At 55.4% G+C, this 24,750-nt stretch overlaps 6 protein-coding genes across 6 annotated transcripts; 1 reads left to right on the top strand and 5 right to left on the bottom strand.

The window, feature by feature from the left end:
* Positions 1-1,284: 1,284 nt before the first annotated feature.
* Positions 1,285-3,501, bottom strand: IUM83_05980 (Serine protease family S33; the record flags this gene model as incomplete). The annotated part of the gene is made up of 1 exon (XM_067930147.1): positions 1,285-3,501. One exon carries the CDS (start codon positions 3,499-3,501, stop codon positions 1,285-1,287), a length of 2,217 nt encoding a protein of 738 aa, XP_067782654.1.
* Positions 3,502-4,536: 1,035 nt separating this feature from the next.
* IUM83_05979 (Phospholipase YtpA) lies at positions 4,537-6,900 on the bottom strand (the record flags this gene model as incomplete). Its single annotated transcript, XM_067930146.1, has 1 exon — positions 4,537-6,900. The coding sequence occupies one exon, from the start codon at positions 6,898-6,900 to the stop codon at positions 4,537-4,539; it is 2,364 nt and encodes a 787-aa protein (XP_067782747.1).
* Positions 6,901-9,044: 2,144 nt separating this feature from the next.
* On the bottom strand, positions 9,045-10,310 carry IUM83_05978 (Phospholipase YtpA; the record flags this gene model as incomplete). The annotated part of the gene is made up of 1 exon (XM_067930145.1): positions 9,045-10,310. The coding sequence occupies one exon, from the start codon at positions 10,308-10,310 to the stop codon at positions 9,045-9,047; it is 1,266 nt and encodes a 421-aa protein (XP_067782599.1).
* Positions 10,311-11,322: 1,012 nt separating this feature from the next.
* On the bottom strand, positions 11,323-12,351 carry IUM83_05977 (Phospholipase YtpA; the record flags this gene model as incomplete). The annotated part of the gene is made up of 1 exon (XM_067930144.1): positions 11,323-12,351. One exon carries the CDS (start codon positions 12,349-12,351, stop codon positions 11,323-11,325), a length of 1,029 nt encoding a protein of 342 aa, XP_067782744.1.
* A 923-nt stretch (positions 12,352-13,274) lies between these two features.
* Positions 13,275-14,291, top strand: IUM83_05976 (Phospholipase YtpA; the record flags this gene model as incomplete). Its single annotated transcript, XM_067930143.1, has 1 exon — positions 13,275-14,291. One exon carries the CDS (start codon positions 13,275-13,277, stop codon positions 14,289-14,291), a length of 1,017 nt encoding a protein of 338 aa, XP_067782593.1.
* A 743-nt stretch (positions 14,292-15,034) lies between these two features.
* Positions 15,035-19,713, bottom strand: IUM83_05975 (Integrase, catalytic core protein; the record flags this gene model as incomplete). The annotated part of the gene is made up of 2 exons (XM_067930142.1): positions 15,035-15,469; positions 17,545-19,713. 2 exons carry the CDS (start codon positions 19,711-19,713, stop codon positions 15,035-15,037), a joined length of 2,604 nt encoding a protein of 867 aa, XP_067782564.1.
* Positions 19,714-24,750: the final 5,037 nt, after the last annotated feature.

The raw sequence follows: 24,750 nt of genomic DNA, 5'->3' as shown, positions 1-24,750 counted from the left end.
TGCACCATGGCAGGATGGTGGACGACAGGTCGCGAATCGCTACGGTTGTGGAGGTGTTCACGCATTGGCTGTATATTCGGTGTAGCCTCCTCGTTGCAGTCTTCCTGTTCTGTCTTGCTCTTCTCCTCGCGCATGGTGGTCTACAAGCGAGTACGCTGGGTCTCATGCTACACTGTATATACAGCGTCCAGCGTGATTTTGTCTCGTTCTCGGTGGGCATTTTGAACAGCTCAGTGAACATGTTCAGCATCGCTAACCTGAAGAAGTTCCAGCATATTTCTCCCGAAGAGGGTACCGATCGTAAGGGTGTTCAACAGCGCCTTGGAGCGCCGCTACAATGGCCTACCGCTGGTGCAGTCGTGTTTGATCACGTATTTTTCCGGTATGAGACGGAGCGGGACGACGACGACATGTCAACATGTGCGTTGAAAGACGTCTCGTTCTCCATTTCAGGCGGAGAAAAGATCGGTGTTGTGGGAAGAACTGGATCAGGAAAGAGTTCGCTAGCCATGGCGATGCTGCAGATGCACAGCTTGCCGCGAGGTCGCATTCTGATTGATGGTGTAGACATCAGCAGACTGCACCTACGTGATCTTCGTAGCCGAATCTGCATCATACCGCAGACACCATTATTTTACCGCTGCTCAATTCGCCGATATTTGGACCCGTTCAAGGAGTTCGATGATGAAGTGTTATGGGAAGTGCTCGTGAAAACTGGTCTTTGCGATGCACCCAGGCCGATTGCCAACACCGATGAAGAAGCGCCTGAAGAGGTGTATGCCGGAGAGTCTATCAGCCGAGTGGTGGTGACAAGTTTGGACATGAAGTTAGCTGAGAACGGAGAGAACTGGAGCATGGGGGAGCGACAGATGCTGGTACTAGCTCGATCACTGCTAAAGCCTGCTCGTGTCCTCATTTTGGACGAGGCTTTCTCGTCAGTAGACCAATACTGCGACAAGAGACTTTTGGGGGTCATCGAGAAGGAATTTGCGACCTCAACAATTTTTCTCATCACACATCGGCTCGACCAGGTACTCGGTTTCGACCGCATCATTGTAATGCAAAATGGAACTCTTGCTGAGTGCGGAACCGCCGAGGACCTGGTTACTGACCCCGACAGCGTGTTCTACGAGTTTTTGGAGACCACCTTGCTGACGTATTGATGGATGACAAATAGAAGTGTAGTATCGAGCTGCAGCCACAGTAGAAGTTCGAGACTGCCGAGTGTTCTGATAGACGATTTTGATTTATTTCTTCACAATGAAGACCACAAACGCTACTTGACTACAATTTCGTTCGTTCAGCCTTGACATAGTTGTAAGGTCGAACCGACGGCTCCAACTTCTTCACCGCGTTAATGTGCGACTCGTTCGGGTGTCGTGTTTCGAGAGGAAATCTCTTGTGCAGCCAATTCACAAGGTACTTGAGCACGTCCTCCTTCTCGGGCTCCTCGTAGATCATGTGATAGAGGCCGTCGAAGACCTTGAATTCCTTGTCAAAGCTCCCCATTCTGGCGTAAAATGCCATCGACGCCTGCTGATCGGAGATGCGATCGTCGGAGCCTGCCATGAACAGCATCGGGATGGAGCAGAATCGACTGTCGACGTCTGCAACTCTCGCGTCGTCCTGAAGCCGCATCATCGCGTGAAGTGACTCATGTCCACTGCGGGGGGTCATCATGTTGCTGCTGGTCAGAGGATCCTCCTGGAACCTTTTCAGAAATTCAGGGTCTCGGCTCCGCAGGTTGTGCTGGATGGCAGGGATCACTTTCGCCGTCGGGAATGCTGCAACCAGGGCCCGCGAAACCTTCCACTGAGCCCACAGCACTGGCGTCCACGTCACACCAATCGACGGAGAAGCCCAGACCGCGGCGTGGAATTTGTGCTCGCCCGAAAGCACAGTGTGGAGACCGATAAGGGCCCCAAACGAAGTGCCGGTAATGATCAACGGCAGTTCTGGCGGCGAGTCTCGCTTCTTCTCCCTTCCGTGCGGGTGGCGAGGTTTGAGGTGCCTTCGCCAGTACCGAAGCGCGACCTTGTAGATGTTGGATTTGGCGAACGTGACGAAGTCATTCGTGTCGTTCACGAAGTCGTCAAAGTTGCTGATGTGCGCGCGCGTGTTGTATTCATCGTAGTCGCTCGCTCCGTGGTTCAGCAAGTCGTAGGTGATCACACCGAAGCCTTCCTTGCAGTATCGTTCGTAGAGCGCCGTATTGCGGCGACAGTGATCGCCCATGCCGTGCAAGTAAAGGATGATGCCACGCAGCGCCTTCTTCTCCGGCGGGAACAGCGAGAAGTACAAGAGTGACTGGCCTCGGCGGTTCTCGAACTTGCCTTCGTAGTGGCGAGGACGTGAAGACTTTTTCGTTTTCCTGAGAGTAGGCGCAGTAGATCCCGAGCCCGAGTCCGACAAGGACCTCGGTCGAAGGTCCTCATCGCTCAGCGCGGGGGCTTCCTTTGACCCCGAAGATCCATCGGATGACGAGCGCCCACGATTCATCGAGGCTTCATCCTCCGACGGGAACCGACGACGACCGTGACTTTTCTTGGCGGCTTTGGACGCGGAGGTGGACGACGATTTCGGGCGTGCCGGTCTCCTGCCTGAGCGCAGAGGGGGGATCGAGTCTCGCCGCCGCACGAAACGCTGCGCATCGAACGATTGATCATCCGATGACGACAAAGGGCCCAACTGGTCCAACGAATCGGTGGACTTCGATCGACGGATGTTCGCGTTTGGGCTCGAAGCAGGTCGGGTGCCAACCACCCGGGGCTTCCACCCCTCGGCCTGTGGAGCAGGTCCGGACGCAAGCAGGTCTTCGAAGCACGGAACGGGGCGCGACCGCAGCGACTGCGCGACCTTCGTCTTCGTAGGCTTTGGCTTGATGGCCTCCTTCGCTGCCGCCTCGGCCAGAAGCGAGTCATCGAAGCACGAAATCGGTCGAGACCGGGCCGACGCAGGTTTCACGGGCTTCTTCGGAGGCGACAGCGGAGCGGTTGTCGTGACCGCGATCGGTTCGTCAATGCAAGGAACGGGCCGCGCCCGCACCGACCGAGTCTTCATCCCCTTCGCCCTGGCTGCCTTCAACGCCGACACCCCCGTCATGGGGGCGTCGATGAAGCATGGGTTGGGGCGTTCCCGAGCCGACTGCGCTCTCGAAACGCGCTTCAGGGCCTGCGCTGTGAAAGGGTCTTCGTCCACCTGCTCGAACTTCGCGACGGAACGCGACCGAGCCTCGCGCGGCCGGTTCGCCCTGGTGGAGGGCGGGGCGGTGGACAGCGAACGAGTCACGCGTTGCTGACCCGGACTCGAGCCACAACTGGAAACCGACGTCGTGGGCGACGTCGAGCAACTCGACGGCGGGCTGGCCGCAAAGGGAGTCGCTACCCTTGAGTTGCCGAGACTCGAGCGCTCTCGGTCTTCCTGGATCGCCGACATGACCAGCGCATTGCGACTATGAACGCGGCGGACGGGAAGTCCGATCGCTCCTCGGGCGTTTGTCATCGTTTTCGGAAATGGCGACGCCGGCCGTTTGGTGCACCGAGAGCAGGAGAGACCATCGCCGGCATTATGGCGACCGACAACCGCGTGGCTGGCTTCCGTTCCGACTTGAAGAAAGCCGGACGAAACGGGGAACGCCGGCCGCGATGGTGTGTCTTTTCGAGCCAACACTAGCCGATCCCGAGGATCAACGCCCGTGGCAGAGCGGAGCCACCACTATTTCGGCGCCGCAATCGCTCGAGCAGCGTCTCGCTGCCAGCGAGCAAGAGCACTTTCCACCCCAGAAGTTTTCGTAGAAGTCCGAACCTCAGACAGACAAGTGTGCTTCTGCAGTTTACACTGCTATACTCGAGCGTAAGCGACGCCACCACCTATACATGTGCATGTCGAGCAGATTGTGTGTGTGTGCTTTTTTTATATATACCATGTATTATTATATGTAACAGTAAATATGTGTGAATGCTGCGGTGTCATTGCAGTCTGTGGTACATGCACAGTAGCGCTTCAAAACGTTGAGCTGGGTCGGTGGAGTCCACCGACCGGTCCACCGTGGACCTCCAGCACAAGTCCTTGAACGTTGAAGCGATTAACGGAATGTAGTACATTCCGTACATTATGTACGGAGGTCGTCGATTTGCATCGACTTCGTCGCGCACAGTCTCGCAGTGACCTTGATGCCTGACATGTTTGTTATCCAGTGCCACTGGTCCAGAGGTAACTTACACCACCTACAGTACGCTGCAGCAGCCTGCCCAAAAATTTCCGCGTTAGCGTTGTTGAACCGCGACTGACGAATTGGCAAGGCTGTCCAACACGAACCGCATGCCAACACCCTGGCTGCTTACACAAAGAGCGTGTTGGGCAAATTTTACGGATAGCCGATCAGCATCAAAAGCCGAATTCAAAAGAGTACCGGTATAAACTTGCTGATCTCGTTTTCTGACTAAAACGACCATGTTTTTAAGGCTTCACTCGCTGAATCAGCACTTTGGTATTTAAAATATTCTATCACTATTACGGACAACACACAGAAACCCACTAAATGATACGGCTTTCGATAGGAAATCTTCTGTGCAGCCAGCTCGCAAGGTACCTGAACACGTTCTCCTTCTCAGGCTCCTCGTAGACCATGTGAAAGAGACCGTCGAACAACTTGAACTCCTTGTCGAAGTTCCCCATCGTGGCGAAAAACTTGATGGCCGCCTGCTGGTCGGAAATGCCATCGGCCGAGCCCGCGAGGAAGAGCGTTGGGACGGCGCAGAAGGCGCTGTTGGGGTCCGTCACCCGCGTGTCCTCCTGAAGCTGGATCATGGCCTGAAGTGACTCGTGCCCACTGCGAGTGGTCATCATGTCCATGGAGGTGAGCGGATCTGACTTGAATCTCTGCAAGAACTTGGGGTCTCGGCAGAGCAAGTCGTGCTGAACGGCAGGCACCACCTTCGCCGTCGGGATGATAGCTGCCAACGGCTTTGCGAGCTTCGACTCGGCCCAGAGCAGCGGGTTCCACGTGACACCAATTGTAGGCGATCCCCACACCGCAGCGCTGAATTTGTGCTTTCCAGACAGCACAGTGTGGATACCGATGAGAGAGCCGAAAGACGTGCCGGCGATGATCAGCGGCGGCTCCGACAGCCCGTGTTGCTTCCTCCAGTATCGCAGGGCGTCCGGGTAGATCGACCGCTTGGCGAACCTGATGAAGTCGTTCGTGTCCTCCACTAGGTGACTGAAGTTGCTTATGTGCGCGCGCGTCTTGTGCTGGTCGAGATCGCTCACGCCGTGGTTGAGCAGGTCGTACGTGACCACACCGAAGCCTTCCCTGCACAAGCGCTCGTACAATGCAACGTTCCGACGGCAGTGATCTCCGATGCCGTGCAGACACACCACGACTCCGCGCGTGGCCATCTTCTCGGGCGGGAAGAGCGAGAAGTAGAACAGCGTCTGTCCTCGGCGATTCGAGAACCTGCCCTCATAGTGCCGCAGTCGCAGCGGGGTGCGAGGAACACTAGCCCGAGGGGAGGGCGTGGATGCCATTGATGACAAGCTGGAGGCCGACGCTGATCGGGGCACCGAACCATCACTGCTCGGAGACTTCGGCTTAGGCAGAAGAGAAGTCGACCGGAATCGAGAAGAGTCTCGCGAGCGGCGCGACGGCCCCTTGTTCTTCGGCGGAGCTAGCAACTTCGGGTCCATCGTCTTGGATTCCCTGCACGACACGACGTGCCTGCGTGGCTCAACTTGGCGTTGCGACATAGGCTTCGGGTTGGACGTCGAGCGCTCGCGAGCGGGAGGGCTCACGTCCCTGAACGCGCGGACTCGGCGCTCTTCACGCGCCTCGTTCTCCAACTGTGACGAATGTGAGCTCAGTGTGGACGACAACTTTGCTCGGTTGCCTTCATTGGAGCTGGTAGGTGTCTTGCTCCGAGACTGCATCCGGAGGCGCATGCGCTCCTGGTCCGAGTGATACACTGAAGCAGCGTTTGCCTTCGAGCGGGACGCATCACGCGGAATCGAAGAAGAGCTTTCTGGTCGCGAAGTACTTTTGTGGGGGTACCTGGACGACGAGGACGAAGACGGCATCATGGAGGACGACTTGGGGCGCATTTTCTCTCTGGAATTCGACGGCACAGTTGGGTCTTGGCGACTTGACGCGCGGTGATGTTCGTACGCGTCCTCGAATGCACTCGAGCGCGTTGCCGTCGACGGGTTGCGAGGCGTACGTTCATCTGACGAGCTGGACGGCGAGTTAGTAGCGGATCGGTGCGTCGAGTGGTGGCGGTGCACGCGCTCCCGCTCGCGCTTGGTTGACGCTGACGGAGGAATGGAGGACGCCTTAGGACGCAACGAGGAAGCAGCGTGTTGCCTGCGGTGCTGCTCGCGCGCTTCCTCCTCCGACTCGGACGAAAACGATTGCGACGGCTTGGAGCGCGGCACACGCTCCGGGTTCGTTGACGGCGCGCGGTGCGACGAGTGCATGTGGCGGTAGTATTCCTGCTCGTGCCTGGTGCTCGACGAGTGCCGTCTACGCTGATCGGACTCGCGCGACGGACTCGACGCGTCTCTGGCATCGCGCTGTTCGTAGCTGTCCTCCGAGCACGAGGGCGCGGTGGACGCCAGGCTGGACCCTGACCTGGACTGCAGCTCCGGCTGCGACTTGGACACCGGAGACTCTGGCGTTGCGGCCAAGTCGCGACCTGCGTCCTGGGGTTTGATGTCCTCCAGGTGCTTCTCCTGCTCTTGGAGGCGCGACTCGCTCATGCTGGCGGGCTCCTCCATGATGACCGACATGGCCAGCGCCTCGCGCGCGCGGACGCTGTTGGTCTTGGCGTGCATGCGGTGCATCCTACTGCTGCCGTTGCCGCTGCCGCTGCTGCCGCCACCAGGGAGCGTTCTGCAGCTGGGCATCTTTTTCGACAATGCAGAGCCCTCGACTGCGGCTCTGATGAGCTGAGTTCGGAGCGCCTGATCGAGAGCGTGGCTGGCCTTCCGAGCCGCCACGCCGAAACCAGGAAGCCTGCCTTCGCATATGTACCAGAGCCAGAGACCGAGCCGGAGGCTTCATGGACCGGCCGGACTAGCTGGAGACTGAGCTTTCGCAGTGAGTCGCGGCGGATTTTCCGCGGTGCTGTTCCTCGGCAGCACCTGGTCGGCCATAGCCCCAGCTGCAGGCTCAGCTTTGTCGTCTCGATGATCGGCGAGCCGAGCGGCGTCTGAATGTGACAGACAGCGGCGACAGCAGCGGAGGAGGACGTCTCAAAGCTTCTGCTCATTTGCGAGCGCGAGATTGCGCCTGGGTGGAAAGATAACCAGGCATGAAGACGGTGTCGGCGATCGGAGAGTTCTCAACGTTCTCGACTCCCCCACGAAAGCGCGCCGCCACGCAGCAACAGCAAATCCCAAGCTGCAGGTGCGTGCCGGTTGTCCGGTTTTCCAGGCGGCTTCAGCCTGGACGAGGCGTATCATAAACTTCTGCTGCACGTGGCCTTGGGGCAGGTATGCCGCGGCTCTATCGGCCGGAGGTCAACAACAATTTTTCAGTCGCTAGTCGTCTGCTAGAGCAGAGCTCGACGGGGAAGAGAGCCACTGCATGTCCTCTAGGTAATAATACCTGTACTTGCAGCGATTTAACAGCCGTCGCGCGTTGGTGGTACGCACACCCGCGTTTTGTTGAGTAGATGTTGTGAAATCCTGTACATGTGCTTCAAAGTAATTCCTCGAGTTCTGGAGTTCGCCGCACGAACCTCGCCACGGGAAGGTCTTTTGGTCAGGAACGCGTTGCCGATCCTGTTGTGCCGGGCAGTCGAATGGCAAACCCTTCAATATCGGTACTGTGCTACAGAACGCGTACCGATACCATCTCCCATGGACTCCGATCGAGGTCTTTTACACGTTGTGGGAGTCGCAACTCTCGCAATGCAAAGCCTGGGCCAACCACACCGAGAGGTTGGGTCCCGTACCTGTTCACCGGCCACTTGAAGTGAAGGACGAAGTTTGGGGAAAGCGACGGGAGTCTAGAGAGTCTCAAGTTGAGACTGCTGCGTACAAAGTCAACTGCGACTCACCACGTTTGTACTAGGGTGCGCCAGTTCACAGGGTACAGTGCGACGCCGAGGTAGATGCAGTATCACTAGAATACAAGAAGGCACGGTTTGTATGTGTATCTTATTCTATACAGCTGAGATCCACAGCTCATTCTACTGATCTCGCTCCTTGTGCTGGATCTGCGCTACATACTTCCTCTGTCACGGAATCTGCGGTATCGCTACAATTATCACTGTCGCGGTCCAGGTCGAAGTTGTTGAGTTCACCATCAAAATCAAGACCACACGTTACCACGAAGCCCGTCGAGTCATCAGCAGCAGCTCTCGGCGCTTTCGTGTCCTTCGCGGGCGGCTGACGACGCCCCCGCTCTTGGCGAGGAGATCTGTCGCCGCTGGTGCGCGGCCGCTCTCGCGCTGGTGGCGTCTCCCTCCTCTACTCCAGCGAGAGCTTATCCAGCGCGAGCTCATCAACCGCAGCGTCGCCACCTGTCTTCTTCTGTGCAGCCTGCTTCGCCTCTTGCTCTCGCCTCTGCTGACCAGCGCCGCCAGGTCTCCTCGATGGTACACTACAATATGCTCCTACCCGCTGCGCGACGGATCAACTTCAGTTTTGTATTGTAAAGCGCTATCGGGATCCCTGGTCGTGATCATCACGGTCTGCAATGCGACTCCATAATGATGCACGTGTCCAGTCTACTTTGACCGTCACGACTGTTTCCTGTTGCGTGTAGAACTTTGGGGTGAATCTTGTAGCTTCCTTGTCGTTTTGAGCTTGTGAATAGTCAATGCTGAGTACTTGAGCTCTACATTGCTTGCCAACATATTTCTGACCCCACTCGAGTCACAAGTCACTCGAGACCTTCCTTGTCAAGCTGCTGCCAAGCATTCAGGGGGGGGGGGGGGGGGGGGGGGGGCATTGACGAAAGAGAATTTGGCTGGAAACGCGGATGTTGCTATTGTACTGTTGCTACTTTAGAGATGAGTCCGCTGCAGTGTGGCATTTGCTTCCTAGCTCCCAGAATCGCGCGTCTCGACTGGGAACCGGCGTCGTAGCCACTGCGCGAGGTACCGGAGCACGTCCTCCTTCTCCGGGTCGTCATACACGAGGTGGAAGAGGCCGTCAAACAACTTGAACTCCTTGTCCGAGTTCCCCATCGACGCGAAAAACTTGATCGCGGCCTGCTGGTCGGCGATCCCGTCGTCCGAGCCCGCGAGGAAAAGCATCGGCAAGGCGCAGAACGCGCTGTCCGGGTTCGAGACGCGCTTGTCTTCCTGCAGTCGACTCATGGCCTGCAGCGACTCGTGCTCAGTGCGAGGGGTCAGCATGTCCGTGCTGGTCAGCGGGTCCGCCCTGAAGTCCTTGAGAAACGCCGGGTCTCGACACAGCAGCTCGTGCTGTACCGCAGGGACGATCTTGGCCTTGGGGAATAGCATCGCGAGCGGGACAGCGAGCTTCGACTCCGCCCACAAGAGCGGCGTCCAGGTCACGCCGATAGTCGGCGACGCCCACACCGCTGCGTGGAATTTGTGTCGTCCGGTGAGCACCGTGTGGAGGCCGACGAGGGACCCGAGCGAGGTGCCTGCAATCACGAGTGGGAGTTCTGGGGCCACGACGCAGCCTTTGAGTCGTCCGTGCGGGTGGTGAGGGTGGTGGTGCTCTCGCCAATAGCGGAGCGCGTCCGGGTAGATGGATTTCTTCGCGAACGTGACGAACGCATTGGTGTCGTCCACCAGGAACCGAAAGTTGTCGATGTGCGCCCGAGTGTTGCGCGAGTCCATGTCGCTGGCCCCGTGGTTGAGCAGGTCGTACGACAGCACACCGAAGCCCTCTTCGCACAGTCGCTCGTACAGCGGGATGTAGCGCCGGCAGTGGTCTCCGATGCCATGCAGACAGAGGACGACGCCTCTCATGGGCATCTGCTCCGGTGGGAACAGCGCGAAATAGTAGAGCGACTGCGCCCGGCGGTTCTGGAACCTGCCCTCGTAGGGCCGGAGGTAGGGCGGAATGTGGTGCAGTCGAGAGCTCCCCATTGACGAGGATGCCGACGCCGACTTGGACGTCTCGGGCGATGACAGATCGTCGGGCGTCGCTGCTGCCAGCGCCATGGCCACAACCGACGCCGGCCCGGGGCCCGGCTCGAGCTTCTCCATGGTGGGGCGCCTCGCCAGCCACAGCTTATGCAGTGTCGCCCGCCGCACGGTCTCCGTTGGCCGATTGTTGAGCGTGTCGCTCCGCCGCACCGACGGAGCCGGTTGGCCTCTGCAGTTGACCATGTTTTCGAGAATGGCGCTCCAGTCCCCGAGCTCAGTCGGTGCCGCTTGTACTGTATCCTCTCGAGCTGGCGGCGGGCGATCACCACAAGGGGATGCAGTGGTCGCCAATGCCACGCGAAGACCCGGCTACACGTGCGCGAGATCAGGCGCAACGATGGGCGGATGCCAGTCATGAGCGCGCAGCTCCAGCTCCCCAGTGGCGCGAGCGATTTGACTGGCCCCGGATGTATGCTGTCCCCGCTTGAAGGCCTGGGAACACGGCGCTGTCCGGAGTTGGCAGTGTCCGGGCCAGTGTACACACTGTATCGCCGACAGCAACGACTTCAACTTGATCCTTGCCTCACCGAAATCCGCTGTTGTGCAGGTTTTTGTAGGATGTGTGGTTTACTTCAATGAAAATGGCCAAGTACCAAGCAAATTCATACAAGTACATGTATAGGATTGCAGTACATGTAGCGAATTGCTAGGAGGTTAGGACGGAGCCGGAGCAATGGGTCGCTGATGTATGGCACCCGCCGTGGCTTCGGCACTGAGTCAACCGGGCAAGCATACGGACAACCATCAAGTTGTCAGCGCAGTCGCCACGCCGGCCGATCTCGCGGGAGGCTCCAAATCGTTTCGATGCGGAGGATCCCGCTGGTCTTGCACCGATCGAGATTTGAGCGGGCCATCGTCGCCTCTACACGTGCAACTTGCACGGTGCAAGGGCCAGCCTGGCGCCGGGGGACCGTTGGCTAGGGATCGCCGGACCAACGACCAACGCGCACATGGGCGGACTCGTTAGCTGTGGCAGCATGGTGGGTGTCAAGTCCACACTAGCATGTGGACGCACGAAGTACATGTAACATCCCGTCCACTGGCTCGTCGCATGCGTTTTGACCGGCAACCAGTGTGGACTTGAGGGGTCACAAGCTGTAAATGATCCAGCACAAGTTTTCCTCTGGTAGCTTATCGCTGGTGTTTGATTCATAATTCTGCGTCATGCAGTGCTAGTGTTGGATGCTACCTTATCTCATGCCTGGCAGTCACGACCTCGGTGCAGCCACCGCAGCACGTAGGCCACCACTGCGTCTCGCTCCGGGTCTTCAAAGACGCAGTGAAACACGCCGTCGAACACTTCGAACTCCTTGTCGATGTTGGCCAGCCGGCTGAAGAACTGCCGTGTAATCCCTTGATCGGCGATGTGGTCCTCGGAGCCCGTGAGGAAGAGCATGCGCAGCCTACAGAACTCGCTGTCTGGTTGCTCGATCCGCTTGTCTCGCATGAGTCTGTTCATTGCGGTCATGGTCTGCTGCATGGTCCTGGCCGTAAGATCGTCCGTGGTCGCCAGAGCGTCCGCTTTAAAGTCTTCCAAATACCCGGGATCCCTCCACAGCATCTCGTAGTCCAACGGGGCAACCAGGCGCACCTTTGGCACGAGCAGCGACAGCGCCTGGATGACCGTGGCTTGCAGCTTCCACGCCGTCGACATCTCCATCCCGACGGTGGCGCCGCCCCAAAACGCAGCCTGATACTCGTGGCAACCCGACAGTACCGTGTGCATGCCTAGCAGCGCTCCGAACGAAACCCCTGAAATGATGAGCGGCAGCGTGTAGCCCATGCCGCTCGCCGAGCGGTGGGAGACAGTATTCGAGCCGTGCCGGAGAGCCTTGACTTGAGGGAAAAGGCTCTGCTTGGCGAATGTGATGAAGGCGTTCGTGTCCTCCACGAGGTGCCGGAAGCTGCGGATGTGTCCGCGCGTCTTGGACGAGTCGCAGTGGCTCGCGCCGTGGTTGACCATGTCGTAGGCGATGACTCCGTAACCAGCCTCGCACAGATGCTCGTAGAGGAAGATGTAGCGTCGGCAGTGGTCACCCGAGCCGTGCAGGAAGAGCACGACACCATGCAGCGGCCGAGTGTCCGGCGGGAAGAGCGCGAAGTAGAATAGGAGCTGGTTGCGCGCGTTGGCGAAGCGCCCCTCGAAGTGCTGCAGCGCCGGCGGCACCAGCACCGTGTACGAGCTGTAGGTTGGCGACTGCGTGTCGGTGACCGAGGCGTTCATCGCTCCTGCCGCTCGACCGGACGATTGCAAACTGATGACCAGGAAGCAGCACCGGAGACGCTCCACCGGGGACATGAAGCGCAGCAAACGAGCCGAAGCTCCGACCTCGAAGATGTTGCTGGAGAGCACGGTCTACAGCAACGCCGTCGTCGCGTTGCGCTTGGAAGGAGCTGCCTGGAGAGGAGGCGTATGCCGCATAAGACGCAGCTTCTTGGCGGCAGCGTGCTCAGAGCGGCGGTGACAGCAAATGCATCCAGGCAAGCCACGGCTCGGCCATGCCAGCCCAAGTTGGGCCCCAGGCTCCACGTCACTGTGTAAGTGAGCTTCCCTTCTCTCTGCAGCTGTCCGGGGGTCTTGACGAACTCTGGTGAGTAACAAGCAGCGTGGCGGGCGCATAAGATTGAAGTGATGATCTTCCAGCGGAGACTTTGGTGTCAACAACGTCGTGTTTCGCGGTGAACACGACCGATGCTTTCCCACGGACCTCCCGCCGGGGCAGGTTGCATGCTCATGGCACGCGAACTCCCTGTACACTGTGCAGCCCGACGCCGCCGACGTCGGAAGCACTGCGCCCCACCCGGGACGGCGCGAAAGCTGGGGACGCTTATCCGGATACAGCACACGCTGCCGTCCTCCGCGCCTGACTAATCTCGGCGACGCCGCGACGACCATGGCTCGTGCAGAGAGCGAGCCTGCCTGCTGCGCGATGGTGGGGCGATTTGCCTGAGCGCGCGGAGCATCCAGCGCCTCATTCCGGGCTTCCATTCGTTGAGTCTCTGCGAAAGACGGCGGAGAACGCGCCGCGCGACTTGAACTGAACCACTCGCGCTTCCGGCGTCCAGAGTGGGCCACCACTTCCCCTGTTGCGCGCTGCCTGTCAGCGGCAGTCGCTAGAGTCCGTGCTGCCAAGTGAGACACGGGCCATGTCGAGCGCATCGTGGACGTCAAGGGCGTCGCCGTCGTCGTCCAGCGGCTCTGTCAGCAGCAGCTCCTTCGGCGTGCACGTGCCGCCGGGCCTGCGCCACTTCGAGGGCCGCTTCCAGAACCTGCGCGGCCAGATGCTTTTCTACTTCTCGCTCTACCCGCCGTCCGCGCGCACGCTGCGCGGCGTGGTGCTGTACCTGCACGGCGCGGGCGACCACTGCCGGCGCTACATCCCGCTGTACGAGCGCCTGTGCGAGGAGGGCTTCGGCGTCATTACGTACGACCTGGTGAACCACGGCGCCAGCGACTGCGACGGCCACAAGACTCGTGGCCACGTGCGCAGCTTCCGCCAGCTCGTGGAGGACACCGACGTGTTCGTGGCCTTCGCCAAGGGCGCCATCTTCCCGCAGACCGGCCACGCCGCGCCGCCGCTCGTCATCTCCGGCACGTCCTTCGGCTCGCTTGTCGGGCTGCACGTAGTGCTCTCTGGGCGCCACAAGTTCCACGCCGCGTTCTGGGCCGGACCGACGGTGGGCATGGAGATGTCGACGCTGTGGAAGGTGCAGGCCGCCTTCATCCAGCCGCTGGCGCTCTTGCTGCCGCGCGTGCGGCTCGTGCCGGGCGTGGACTACGAGCTGCTCTGGAGAGACCCTGGAACGCTCGAGGACTTCAAAGCTGACGCGCTGGCTACCAAGAGCGACATCACGGCGCGAACCATGCAACAGACGCTCAGCGCCATGCACCGGCTCACCAAGGACAAGAGCACCCAGCAGGCCGGCAGCGGCTTCTGCGCGCTCCAGGTGCTGTTCCTCGTGGGCTCGGAGGACCACATCGCTGACCAGGGCGTGACCCGCAAGTTCTTCAACACGCTCGCCAATGCGGACAAGGAGTTCAAGGTGTTTGACGGCGTCTTCCACAGCGTCTTCGAAGACCCAGAGCGGGATGAGGTCTTCGCCTACCTCTGTCGGTGGCTGCACCGCCGTTTCCCCGAGCAGCTCGCGAACGAGACCCCGTAAGGGCCATGCATGCACTTCTCAAGTAAAACAGCGGGCTGCCTGGGTATATAAACGTAGTTGATAGGATTCATGTAGACATCATACCACCTGCTCGCCATCTTGGCACAAGCACTCCCACTCCAATTGCCTCAGCATCAACCTTTCGCCCAGCGCGTAGGATCTTAATAGCATATCCGCTCATACGGCTCTCTTAGGTGTGGAGCGCTTGGAGTGGGCTCCACCGTTGTGGCAGTGAATCTCGCCAGTGCAAGCAGTTTTGAGAGTGATCTTACGAGTGATGCTTGCTCTCGTCAGCACTAGAGGTCGAGGTTGTAATCGAGCGTAGCGAGAACACTTGTGTGGGAGGATGAAAGTTCAAAAGCGAGCAGTGTTAGGTTGTGTTGCATCGGGGAAGGCCTCAACCAAAACCCCCTTACGGTTGACAGTGACCACTCCGGCCCACACCAAGTGGACAAGGGCGGCACATGATCCATCCTGGAAATCTCCGCGGAGTATTTCTTGAATCTGCCCTTCTCCCTCATAGTCACAACCAACCAAACTTTCACTACTTATTCTTAACGATTTCTTACTGGAATGACTAACCTCAACGGCTCAACTTCAACTCTCTGTCTGTGAGCCACTTCACCGTTGAAGTCTCGTACTCCCACTTCATTCCGTGTCAGATATCCAGGTTGAGCAAGCAGGGCATATGCAATATGCAGTGCGCGATCGGCAGCCTTCGATCCCGCTTCCAGCGCATGGCGCTAACATTCTTCCATGTCAATGTCCATTTCGGTGCTGCTGGAAGCGTGCGACTCTTCCATGTCAACGTCCACACCAGCGCTGCTGGAAGTGTGCGACTTCACTGGTTCCACAGTGGCTTCGACCTTTGCCCAGGCTGTCGTCACATCCTCGATGTTCAGGCCGCTTCTCTGCCGCTCGAACTCCGCTGGACCCAAAGCATTGGTGAACACATCCGCGAGATTCTCAGCGCTTGGTACATACATCACTTCCAGCACTTGTTCATCGACATATTCATTGATGGATCGTGCGTGCTTAGCCATGTGCCGAATTCTTGATGTGTTGCCATTGTTCGCCACCACCGCAATTGTGCCCTGGTTGTCACAGTAGACTGGTACTTGAGGATAAGGGTCACCAAATCCCAGTTCCATCACCAACTCGCGTGCCCACACAACCATCTTGCAGCATTCACAGCAAGCAACTAGCTCAGAGCTACATGTGTCTTCTGTCACTCGTCACTGACGATGACTCTTCCACATCCACACATTCCCATGCATGCGAAGCAGGTAACCGGTAACGGATCTGCTTGTCTCCGGGCACGACTGGTGGTCTGCGTCCGCGAACGCGTCCAGTGTCGGGTACTCTGGCGTCACTCGATACACCAGTCCCTTGTCTTGTGTTGCAAGCGCGTAGCGCACTACACGTTGTGCAGCTCGGTAATTCTCCACAGTATACGAGTTCATGTATCGACCCAGTGTCCTTGCTGCATTTGCTAGATCGGGGCGTGTGCAAGCAACCAGTACTGCAACGACCCCACGATCTCCCGGTACGGCAAGTCCGGGTCGTTGACCTTCGTGTCATCAGTCTCAATCTTGGTTGTCTTCTCATGATGAAACTGTGGTGATCGCACGGATCTGACATTTGCCAAAAATTTTGTGCCAGTCGTTCGATGTATGCTCGCTGACATAGGCTCAACATGCGACCTGGTAAATACTTCACCTCCATGCCAAGTAAGTGTCTCACTCGACCAAGATTCTTCAGTTTGAAGTGAGACGCCAGTCCTCAGACTACTCCATTAATGTCTTCAGGTGTACCAGCTACGACAATGTCATCAACGTACACAGTCAGATACACTACACGACCATACCGTCGTCTCCAGTATACTCCAGCATCATGTGTGCACTGCGTGAAGCCCAGCTTTACAAGGACCTTGTGTAGAGTGTCGTTCCATATTTTGGATGCCTGTTTTAGACCATAGAGTCCCTTTCGGAGTCGGCATACTCGGTCTGTGCCATCCTCGTACCCTTCCGGTTGCTCCATGTAGATGGTGACATCCGTGAGTTCTCCATTCAGGAACGCGGTAACGAAATCAACGTGTACGCAGTCAAGCTTCAGGAACATCGCCACCAACAGTACTATCCGTACCGATTCAATTCGAACTACTGGTGAGTAAGTGGCGAGGTAGTCAATACCAAACTCTGCATGAAGCCTCGTATAGCTAGTCTGGCTTTTAATCTATCCGCTTCTCCACGTTCATTTCGTTTCGCGACCAGTACGTTAAGATATTTGCACGTCGTTTCCTTTTGCTTGGTTTCGGTCTAGGCACGAGTTCCCAAGTCATGTTATCCATAAGCGCTTCATATTCTGCATCCATCGCAAGCTGCCCGTCTTTTGCGTGTTCAGACTGCAAAGTTTCCTTCCTCGAAGTAGGGTTCAAAATCTCGTTTACCACACCAATCAACATGCACTGCATGAGTGTCAACGTCATGAGCCATGTATTGGGATCGTACCGGCTGCAGGGTCGGCGTTGGCGTCCGGATCGACGTGGAGTTGCAGCCGATGTTGGGTTCGCCGAGGCTGCTGCAGCTCCCCGGCGAATTGGCGCGAAACCACTTCGAAATGACGCCGAACCGCCTCCAGTTGCGGAACCAGTGCTTCCGGTTGCAACACCAGTGCTCGGTGTGTTGGTTACACTTGTAGTAATGCTCCCACTTGATCGAAAGCCTGGTGGATTCGGATTCATGGATGAATCAGCCGTCGCAGCGGCAGGTGCATTAACTCGGCACTCAGCTCCGGAACAGGCTCCACCGTGATTCGATCCTTCGTTCATGGTTTCGACAATTTCCCAATCACTCTCGTCACTGCTACTCATATCATCATCATCAATTGCGGAGTTTGTATCTTCATCTTCCTCCTTAGTTTCTTCCATCGTGGATTGTTGTTGCTTCTCTCCATCACGGATGGCGACGTGCTTCACTGGAAGCAAAACGTAGGGAACTTCCCTTGGCACGATCGTCCGCTTGCCATAATACCGTCTGGCTAAGAGATGTTCAACGTAGCTGCCGCCGACAGCCACATCTTCACGAAAATTAACCGACCTTCGCTCCAAAATATCCCCTGACTCCAGATCTAGCAATTGATAGCCATAAACTGACTCAGCCATGCCAAGGGAAATCGCTGGTTTTGCTCTCATTTCCAGCTTGTTGTTTCGTTTCGCTTTCGGTATGTGGTAGTAGGCCACACAGCCACATACCTTAAGGTTCTTCATGTCTGGCTTTTGACCCCACAACCTCTGGTATGGAGTCACATCACCTAATGCTTTCGTGGCACTCATGTTGTCGACGTGGACAACATAGTGCAGGACCTCACCCCACAAACACTCGGGCAAATTTGCAGCTTCACTAAACGCACGAACTTTGCTCATTAATTTCCCATTCAGCTTCTCCACCAAGCAGTTCTCCTCGGGCGTGTACGCGTTAGTGGGTAGTACTCGGATTCTTTCTTCACGAAAGAACATCTCCAATTTGGTGTTTATAAACTCCCCTCCTTGATCTGATCTGAACAACTTTATCTTGAAGTCCTTCTTCAATTGCCGAAGTAAGTCAAGCACGTTGTCCTTCGCATCACCCTTCTTCGCAATCAGAAATACCCACTTGAACCGCGATGCCTCATCTTGGATCAGTTGAAAATACTTTGCTCCACCAGGAGTTGTGATACCGACGTGGCAAACATCCGACATGATGCATGCTCCGCACTCTTTAGCACGTTTTCCTTGTTGGCGTTTGAAAGACATTCGCTTCGCCTTTGCTTCTTGGCACGCAATGCATTTGAGAGGTGTCTTCTTGAAGTCATGCAGTGTAAGTCCACCCATGCCATCGGTCATGCCCTCTCTCACCATTTGCTTCATTGCAGTCATGCCCTCTCTCACCATTTGCTTCATTGCAGCTTCGTTCAAATGGGCAAGTTTCAAGTTCCATTTCATGACGATATTGTCTTCCAGCGTCTCCACTGCTCGACACACCGTCAACGCAGTTTCCAGAATAGGACTCGCTGTCATCCAATAGAAACCGTCTGGCTTCTTCGTGAACTCAAGCCGAACTCCGTCCTTATCAAAGTTCTTCATACGTTGTTGCTCATCGTCTGTGTCTGAATATGATGGCCTCCATCCTGTACGCTCCAGCAACCGCTGGCTAATGAGGTTGACCGCACCATCGGGTGCATAACGAGCCTCCGGTAGCTCAAGAATCACTCCACTCAAGAGCAGTTGAATCAATCCCGAGTTTTCATTGACTTTCACGCCTCCTTTCCAGTCCAGTGTTAGCAAAGGATTTCGATTCATCTTCACAAATGAGCCCTCATTCACACAAACATGTGCACCTGCACCACTGTCCAGCATCCAATCATGGACCCGATCAGTTGTGCATCGAATGTCACTCTGGCCCCGAACCATGCGTATTGGTACGGGCGGATTATTGGAATCACCAAGTTCACCGCTCCACACCATCTTCAATGGGGTTGGCTTATCACTACTGCCAGCCTGATCAAAGCTCTGCTCTTTCTTCTGCAACGCCTTCCATCCATAGCAGTCTGCACGGAGATGACCCTTCTTCTTACAAAAGAAACACTTCCGATTCTCTTGAGTCACCTTCTTACCGCTACCTCCTTTCTTCTTGAATTTGCTTTTCGGGTTCTGTGTGACAGGTGTCTGCACCATTAACTTCGTGGTTCCTTCATTCTTCGTAGCATTTACGGCACACGCCTTGTCCGTCTCTGCCTCGCCGAGCAGAGTGTTAACTACGGTGGTCAAATCCGGCGCATTTCCTCCAGCATTATGGTTGAAGAGTCGAACAACATTGCGATGAGAATCCATTGCTCCTTGCAGGACGATCCTTGACATTTCTTCATCGGCAATAGCTGCATTCATATTAGTCAATTGACGCCTCATGTCTTCAAGCTTCTCCAAGTATTTCTCCATGTCTTCACCCGTCTTAAACTTCGTGGTGTACAGCTTACCGCGTAGTCGGATCTCACTAGCGTACGCACGTTTGGCCCTGTCCTGCTCAAACGACCGCCACATCTCGCGCGCATTAGCCATCTTACACACCTTCTTGGAGTCCTTAGGGAGCATGCTGAACAGTAGCGCGCATCGTGCAAACTGGTTCCGTTCCGCCCACTGTTGATTGTTTGGGTCAGCAGGTACGCCATTTCCGTCTACAACATCCCGGCACTCGTGCTGGCGCAAGTATCCTTCGATCTGCGCGTGATAGAGGTCGAATCCTCCCTCGTTGTTGTATTTCGGCGGCTTGGAGCCACAAACTCGCCTCGTAGTCGTTCTGCCACCCGCGCCTCCGCTCGCCACCACTTGTTGTTGTTGCTGCCTACCCACTGGTGGATTCTGGTGCTGCTGTTGGCCCGACGACATGCTGCCAATCTTTTCTGTTTGCGTTTCCGGGGCCGGTAAATTCACGTCGATCTGGATACCAATTTCCCCTTGCATCAATAGCACCTAATCTCGTTTGCCATCTGATTAATTCTTGATGACCAATGTCGTGCGAATATGGGATGCGTTCATCCATCGTTGAGTCAATTGGGACATTAAAGTCCCCCATGATCACGTGTGTTCTTTCCTCTGGGAACTCCGTGGGAAGTTTATATAAAAAATAACTTCGACTCTGTAGTCGAACTGGGGCGTAAACTGCGTAGGTGAAAAGTGTCATATTTTCTATCTTACCTCTTATTACCATGTAGTGATGTTCGAGGATAGGTAGCTTTGGCGAAGTAACATAATTCATCGTCACATCTTCCGGTTCTTGGAAGGGGTGACGATCAGAAAAAACAATTCTCACTCCATCTAGACTATTTCGTACAGAAAATTCTGGTGATGACTTGTGAGAGAGAAAAATATCCAGCTTTGGAGTCCGACACGTTGTCAAAATTTATGACGTGTCTTACTGCATCACTCTAGTTGAATTTCGTTTCTTGTAGCGCGATAAATGAAAAGTCTGGAAAAAATTGCAGTAGAAAGCCGATAGGCGGTTTGTTGAATCCGTCGATATTCATGCTGATGCCGTCTAGGGTCCAGGGTATATTATAGGGAAGTGGCCTCAGCCGGAGTTGCGGTTGCTGTGCGCAGAATTGTGTTTGGTGAAGCCATATCTGCATCCAAAGCGGTGTCGTCTTTCTGCAGTATTAGCCAAACTGCTGATTCCACGTGAGCTGGCGGGTGGTTGTCAACGTGTTGGTCGAGCGTATTCGCCCACAATTCATGAAGCCTTCATCAGTCCAGAGTAGGAAGGATGCACACTGAAGGTACGATGGCTGCTCGATTCCTGATAGCGTGCTGACCTTAACTGGGCCATGGTATCTCTTGGGTGCCTGTAGACGTAGCTATAAATCGAGCACTTCATAGGCGCACGCCATTTCTCGCGGATGGCGGTCTGGGTAGCGCTTCGCGAGTATCGCGTCAGGGTGGGGCACCCTCGCGGAATCAACTTTACGTCTCGGAAGGAATCTCAATGACGTTCCGTGAGTGGTTGCTGGTTAGCCACAGCAAGCTCGCCGTACTGCGTGTCCTTCACGGTTTTGTCCGGCGTACCTTCATCAGCGGCTGCAGAGCATGAAGTTGAGCCGGCATACATGCTAGTCGTGTCCCTGGTTCTCCCAGATCCGCAAAGCGTGCTTTCATTGCCTTGGCGGTCTCACGAAAGCTAGATCGAGTCATTTTCGTGTGTTTGGCTTGAACCATTGTGTGAGCCGTGCTTAACGCCCCCGCACCCTGATTTAGTTTCAGTGATTTAGTGATTATCAACATGCCCGACTCACAACCATTCACATCGATGTCATCAGAATCGCCATCATCATCCATTTCACGAGAAGCTAGCTCGAAATTGGTGGTTTGCATGGGATGCCGAAAACCTTTCCCCGTCCGCTTCTTTCAAACTTATGACCTAGGTACTGACCTAGGTTTGCGGATCGAGATTTTCGGCGTTGCTTCGATCCATTCCTGGTGCGATGCATCGTTTTCCGGGAGTGCCACAACGAGTACGTCGTCTGGTAAGGGGTTTGTGTCGCTTGGTTTGGAGGTTGAACTCGTTTCGGCTGAGAAGGTATTCTTCCCGTCCGGCCTCACCATTAATCCAGTAGGTCGGAAATGTTTCTGGTTTATTGCGCCGCTTCAGCTGTTTGCGCCTCCCGCGCTGCAACCGAAGGTGGGATAGTGTTTAGCGAGCGCTGTTTGTGTTGAACAAACACAAGGTTTGAGTACCCGTCAAAGGAACTTTCTCTTAGGGCCGTCGACTCATCGATCATGAGTTGACAGGGGCAAGAGTCGGTGTTGAACCTTAAGGTTCAGTCCTGCGACATCAAAATCCCGACTTGTACGTTTGGGCCACTGATGGCGTTAACTCCTGTGCGTTGAAGTAGTTGAAGAAGGTCGGCGGGCACGTTCTTGAGATTCACGAAGTTCATGCGGTCGTACATACTATCAGTCTTGATGATGTAGTCGGATCCGGAAATTCGGACCGCTGTTCCACGTAGCTTCGCAGCCACATCTCGTGACGTACACGTGAAGCGTATGCCACGTTCTGGCATGCGAATAAATTCGCATAACGAGGCCGTTGACGCCGTCTACGTGGCCGTCTGCTGCTCTCTATCGAGAGCTTGCATGATTTCATCCAGTTGGTGCGTTCTGGCGAGTTGCCCCGCTGGAATGAACAGCTTAAGTGTCCCCGCAACAGGCACACGAGAACGCTGCACAACTCTCAGTGCGATCATGCGAAGATAAGCATCGGGTCCATACTGCTCTATCACTTCATCAAGCGATTGCAGCAGGGACTCCGGTGGATGGGTTCGGTTTATTCGCGCCCAAAAGAGTGCCCGAAGTACCCAAAAGTGCCCTAAACGTTAACCTGGTAAATAACTAAAACATGAAGATTTACTAGGGACAACAATTTGACTGTGCTTAACATAAGTTGTATTATTCTGTAGTTTAATGTTGGACGCCCATTTTATGCACGATACGTGTATTGTAGTAGTTACGTATCTGCTAGGATATGAAGTGAGTTACTAGCGCAAGCGCGGCACAGTGGGGTACGTTAAGGTGGGCGCACGATGTGGAGGGCGTTGGCGGCGGTGGCACACATCGGAAAGTTGATCAAGGTAAACATGGCTTCTTCGTTCAGCACTTGGACGAACTCTAACAGGCTCGTGTGTGCAGCGCCAAAAGTATTAGCTAATTTTCTGTTGTAAGCCTCCGAAGTATTGTTCCCTTCAACCACGTGCCTAAAAGGAGGGCACGCAAAACAAACTGTCTACGACACACCCGATAACGCGCTGTCACAGACGATGGACCGCACTGGCCTGATAACCGCCGTGCACAAAACCACGTAGGACCGATAACGCCACGCAAGCCCGAGGAAACGCCGGCCCGATAACGCCGCACGCCCAAGGGATTCCACGCGCCTGAGTCTGAGCAGGGTGTCACCTGGAACCCCCCAACTCAGGTGGTTGCCGACCAGATCAACAAGTGCTTTTTCCGAAGATACGCTACTCAAAGGACCGGGAAATAGCCTGACACGACCCAGGTTGGACGTGTGGGGTTTGTGCAAGGACGAACGCACAGTTTTCTGTGAGGGCGCTACTCCACAATTATGTGCGCGCTCTCAAACTGATCACGCACACCAAGGTGAAGAGCTTGCTCAAAATCGCAGACGACAACGTCAGGAGAACACTTCATGTCAGTCTGGATCTTAGCCCACTGGAATGCGTTCCAGTACGACCAGTGATCTTTAGTGTCGACCAGAAGGTTGAAACAGGGGATGTACAAATCATGGGCTTTATCATAAACCATCACAATGATCGCCACTGGGAAGGGCTTCGGCGTGATACTGAAGATGGCGTCATCAAATAGCGTTATTCCCGGATATTTCATTACATGTAGTCGAATGAGATCGAGATGACCAAAACTCACAAGTCGCGTGTACTTACCCTCAATAAGGTAGTCCAGGTTCACTTGTAGGATTTCGCGGGGGATCATCGTCAGAGACTTGCCGGACATTTTTGGTTTCAATCGCACGAAATACATCTCCACCGTTTGTGTCGTTGCGGTAGCGTTTGACGATATCGATCCCTTCTGTCTTGCCAATAATGCGAAGCCCTTTGTAGTAACAGTTGTGAGTCCCGTGCTGCGTGATGGACAGGGAGCTCAAGGATGGTGGGTGGTTCGTGGCGAGACTTCACAGGGCGACGGGATGGAAAGTGGAGTTGGACGAAGCAGCTTCACATCGAATCGTATAGTATTAGATGTCACTGTCGTACTATTCTAAGAACGTGAAGCTACTGCTAAATTACAATTCCAAGAATCGAACACGTGGGATACGTAACCACTAGGTAACCTCAGATTTGTTTTAATATACCCTAATAATAGTAAATCGTATTTTACATGGGAGGCTGTTTTGGGCCCAACTTTGGGCAGTAATAAACCGGTTTTTTTAATACAATGTAGTAAGTTACTTAAAACGTTTGGGCACTTTTGGGCACTTCGGGCACTCTTTTGGGCACGTATAAACTTCTCCCCGATGGATGGAAAAGACCTCGGCTCTGAAACGTCGCCCGTCGAGGGGTCGGATTTCGAGAATCGCCGAACGTCGAAGGTCTTGGGCCATAGATGCGCGACGGTGCGCGGCCCAAACCGGGCACGGGGGGATGAGGCGAGGTAGTCGACATTGCTTGGTGTTGCGGAGGCCTTGGCGATGTCGACGGTGCAGCTGGGGGGGGGGGTCGCTTCGGTTGCAGGGTAGTCTCGAGTTGTAGATCTTTTATGTCTGTCGGTGGGCAGATCTACTAGTGTAGTGTGTGTTCATCCCTGGCAGGGCCAAAAGAGTAGTGGCCAGTGTATTGGTAGCACTGGGTCGTCGCCAGGTATTGGAGGAGCCAAGCGCACTCTCTTTATTTCTTCCTGTCGAGTATAGCTCTGGCACCTTCGTATCACGCCGCAAAAGGCCGGGACCCTTCTTTATGAGGGCCATTTGCGCGTGAGAGCATGCTAGCCTTTGCTCGTGGCTAGTGACGCTGAGTTTCCGTCAGACGACTAGCGGAAGCTCGGTACACAACAAAACGTCAACCAGGTGCAAGAGAAAGGTCCTGGGTCCTCCAGGTTCTAACCCTAACAAGCCCATTGTGTATTCATGACTTGGTGGGTGTTGGTGGTGGGGACTGTGCCAATATACAATTTAGTGCGTGTTCCTACACGACATAAACACGCAGAGTTTGATGAATCCCATGTGTAGTTTCATTTCCGCGGCACGCCAAAGAGAATCTAATCTAATTATATAATTCTATCAAAAAGAAAGTGGAAGCACAGTCTCATGGCATATCGTCTCCCCCCCCGGTACGGAGGCAAATCTTGAATACACAGACTATTTTTCACATGCTTGATGTCAAGCATGTTAAATAAAGCATT

The sequence above is a fragment of the Phytophthora cinnamomi genome (genome assembly GCF_018691715.1).
Source record: "Phytophthora cinnamomi strain GKB4 chromosome Unknown Contig104, whole genome shotgun sequence".
NCBI lineage: Eukaryota > Oomycota > Peronosporomycetes > Peronosporales > Peronosporaceae > Phytophthora > Phytophthora cinnamomi.
This window is presented reverse-complemented; position numbering and strand designations above follow the sequence as displayed.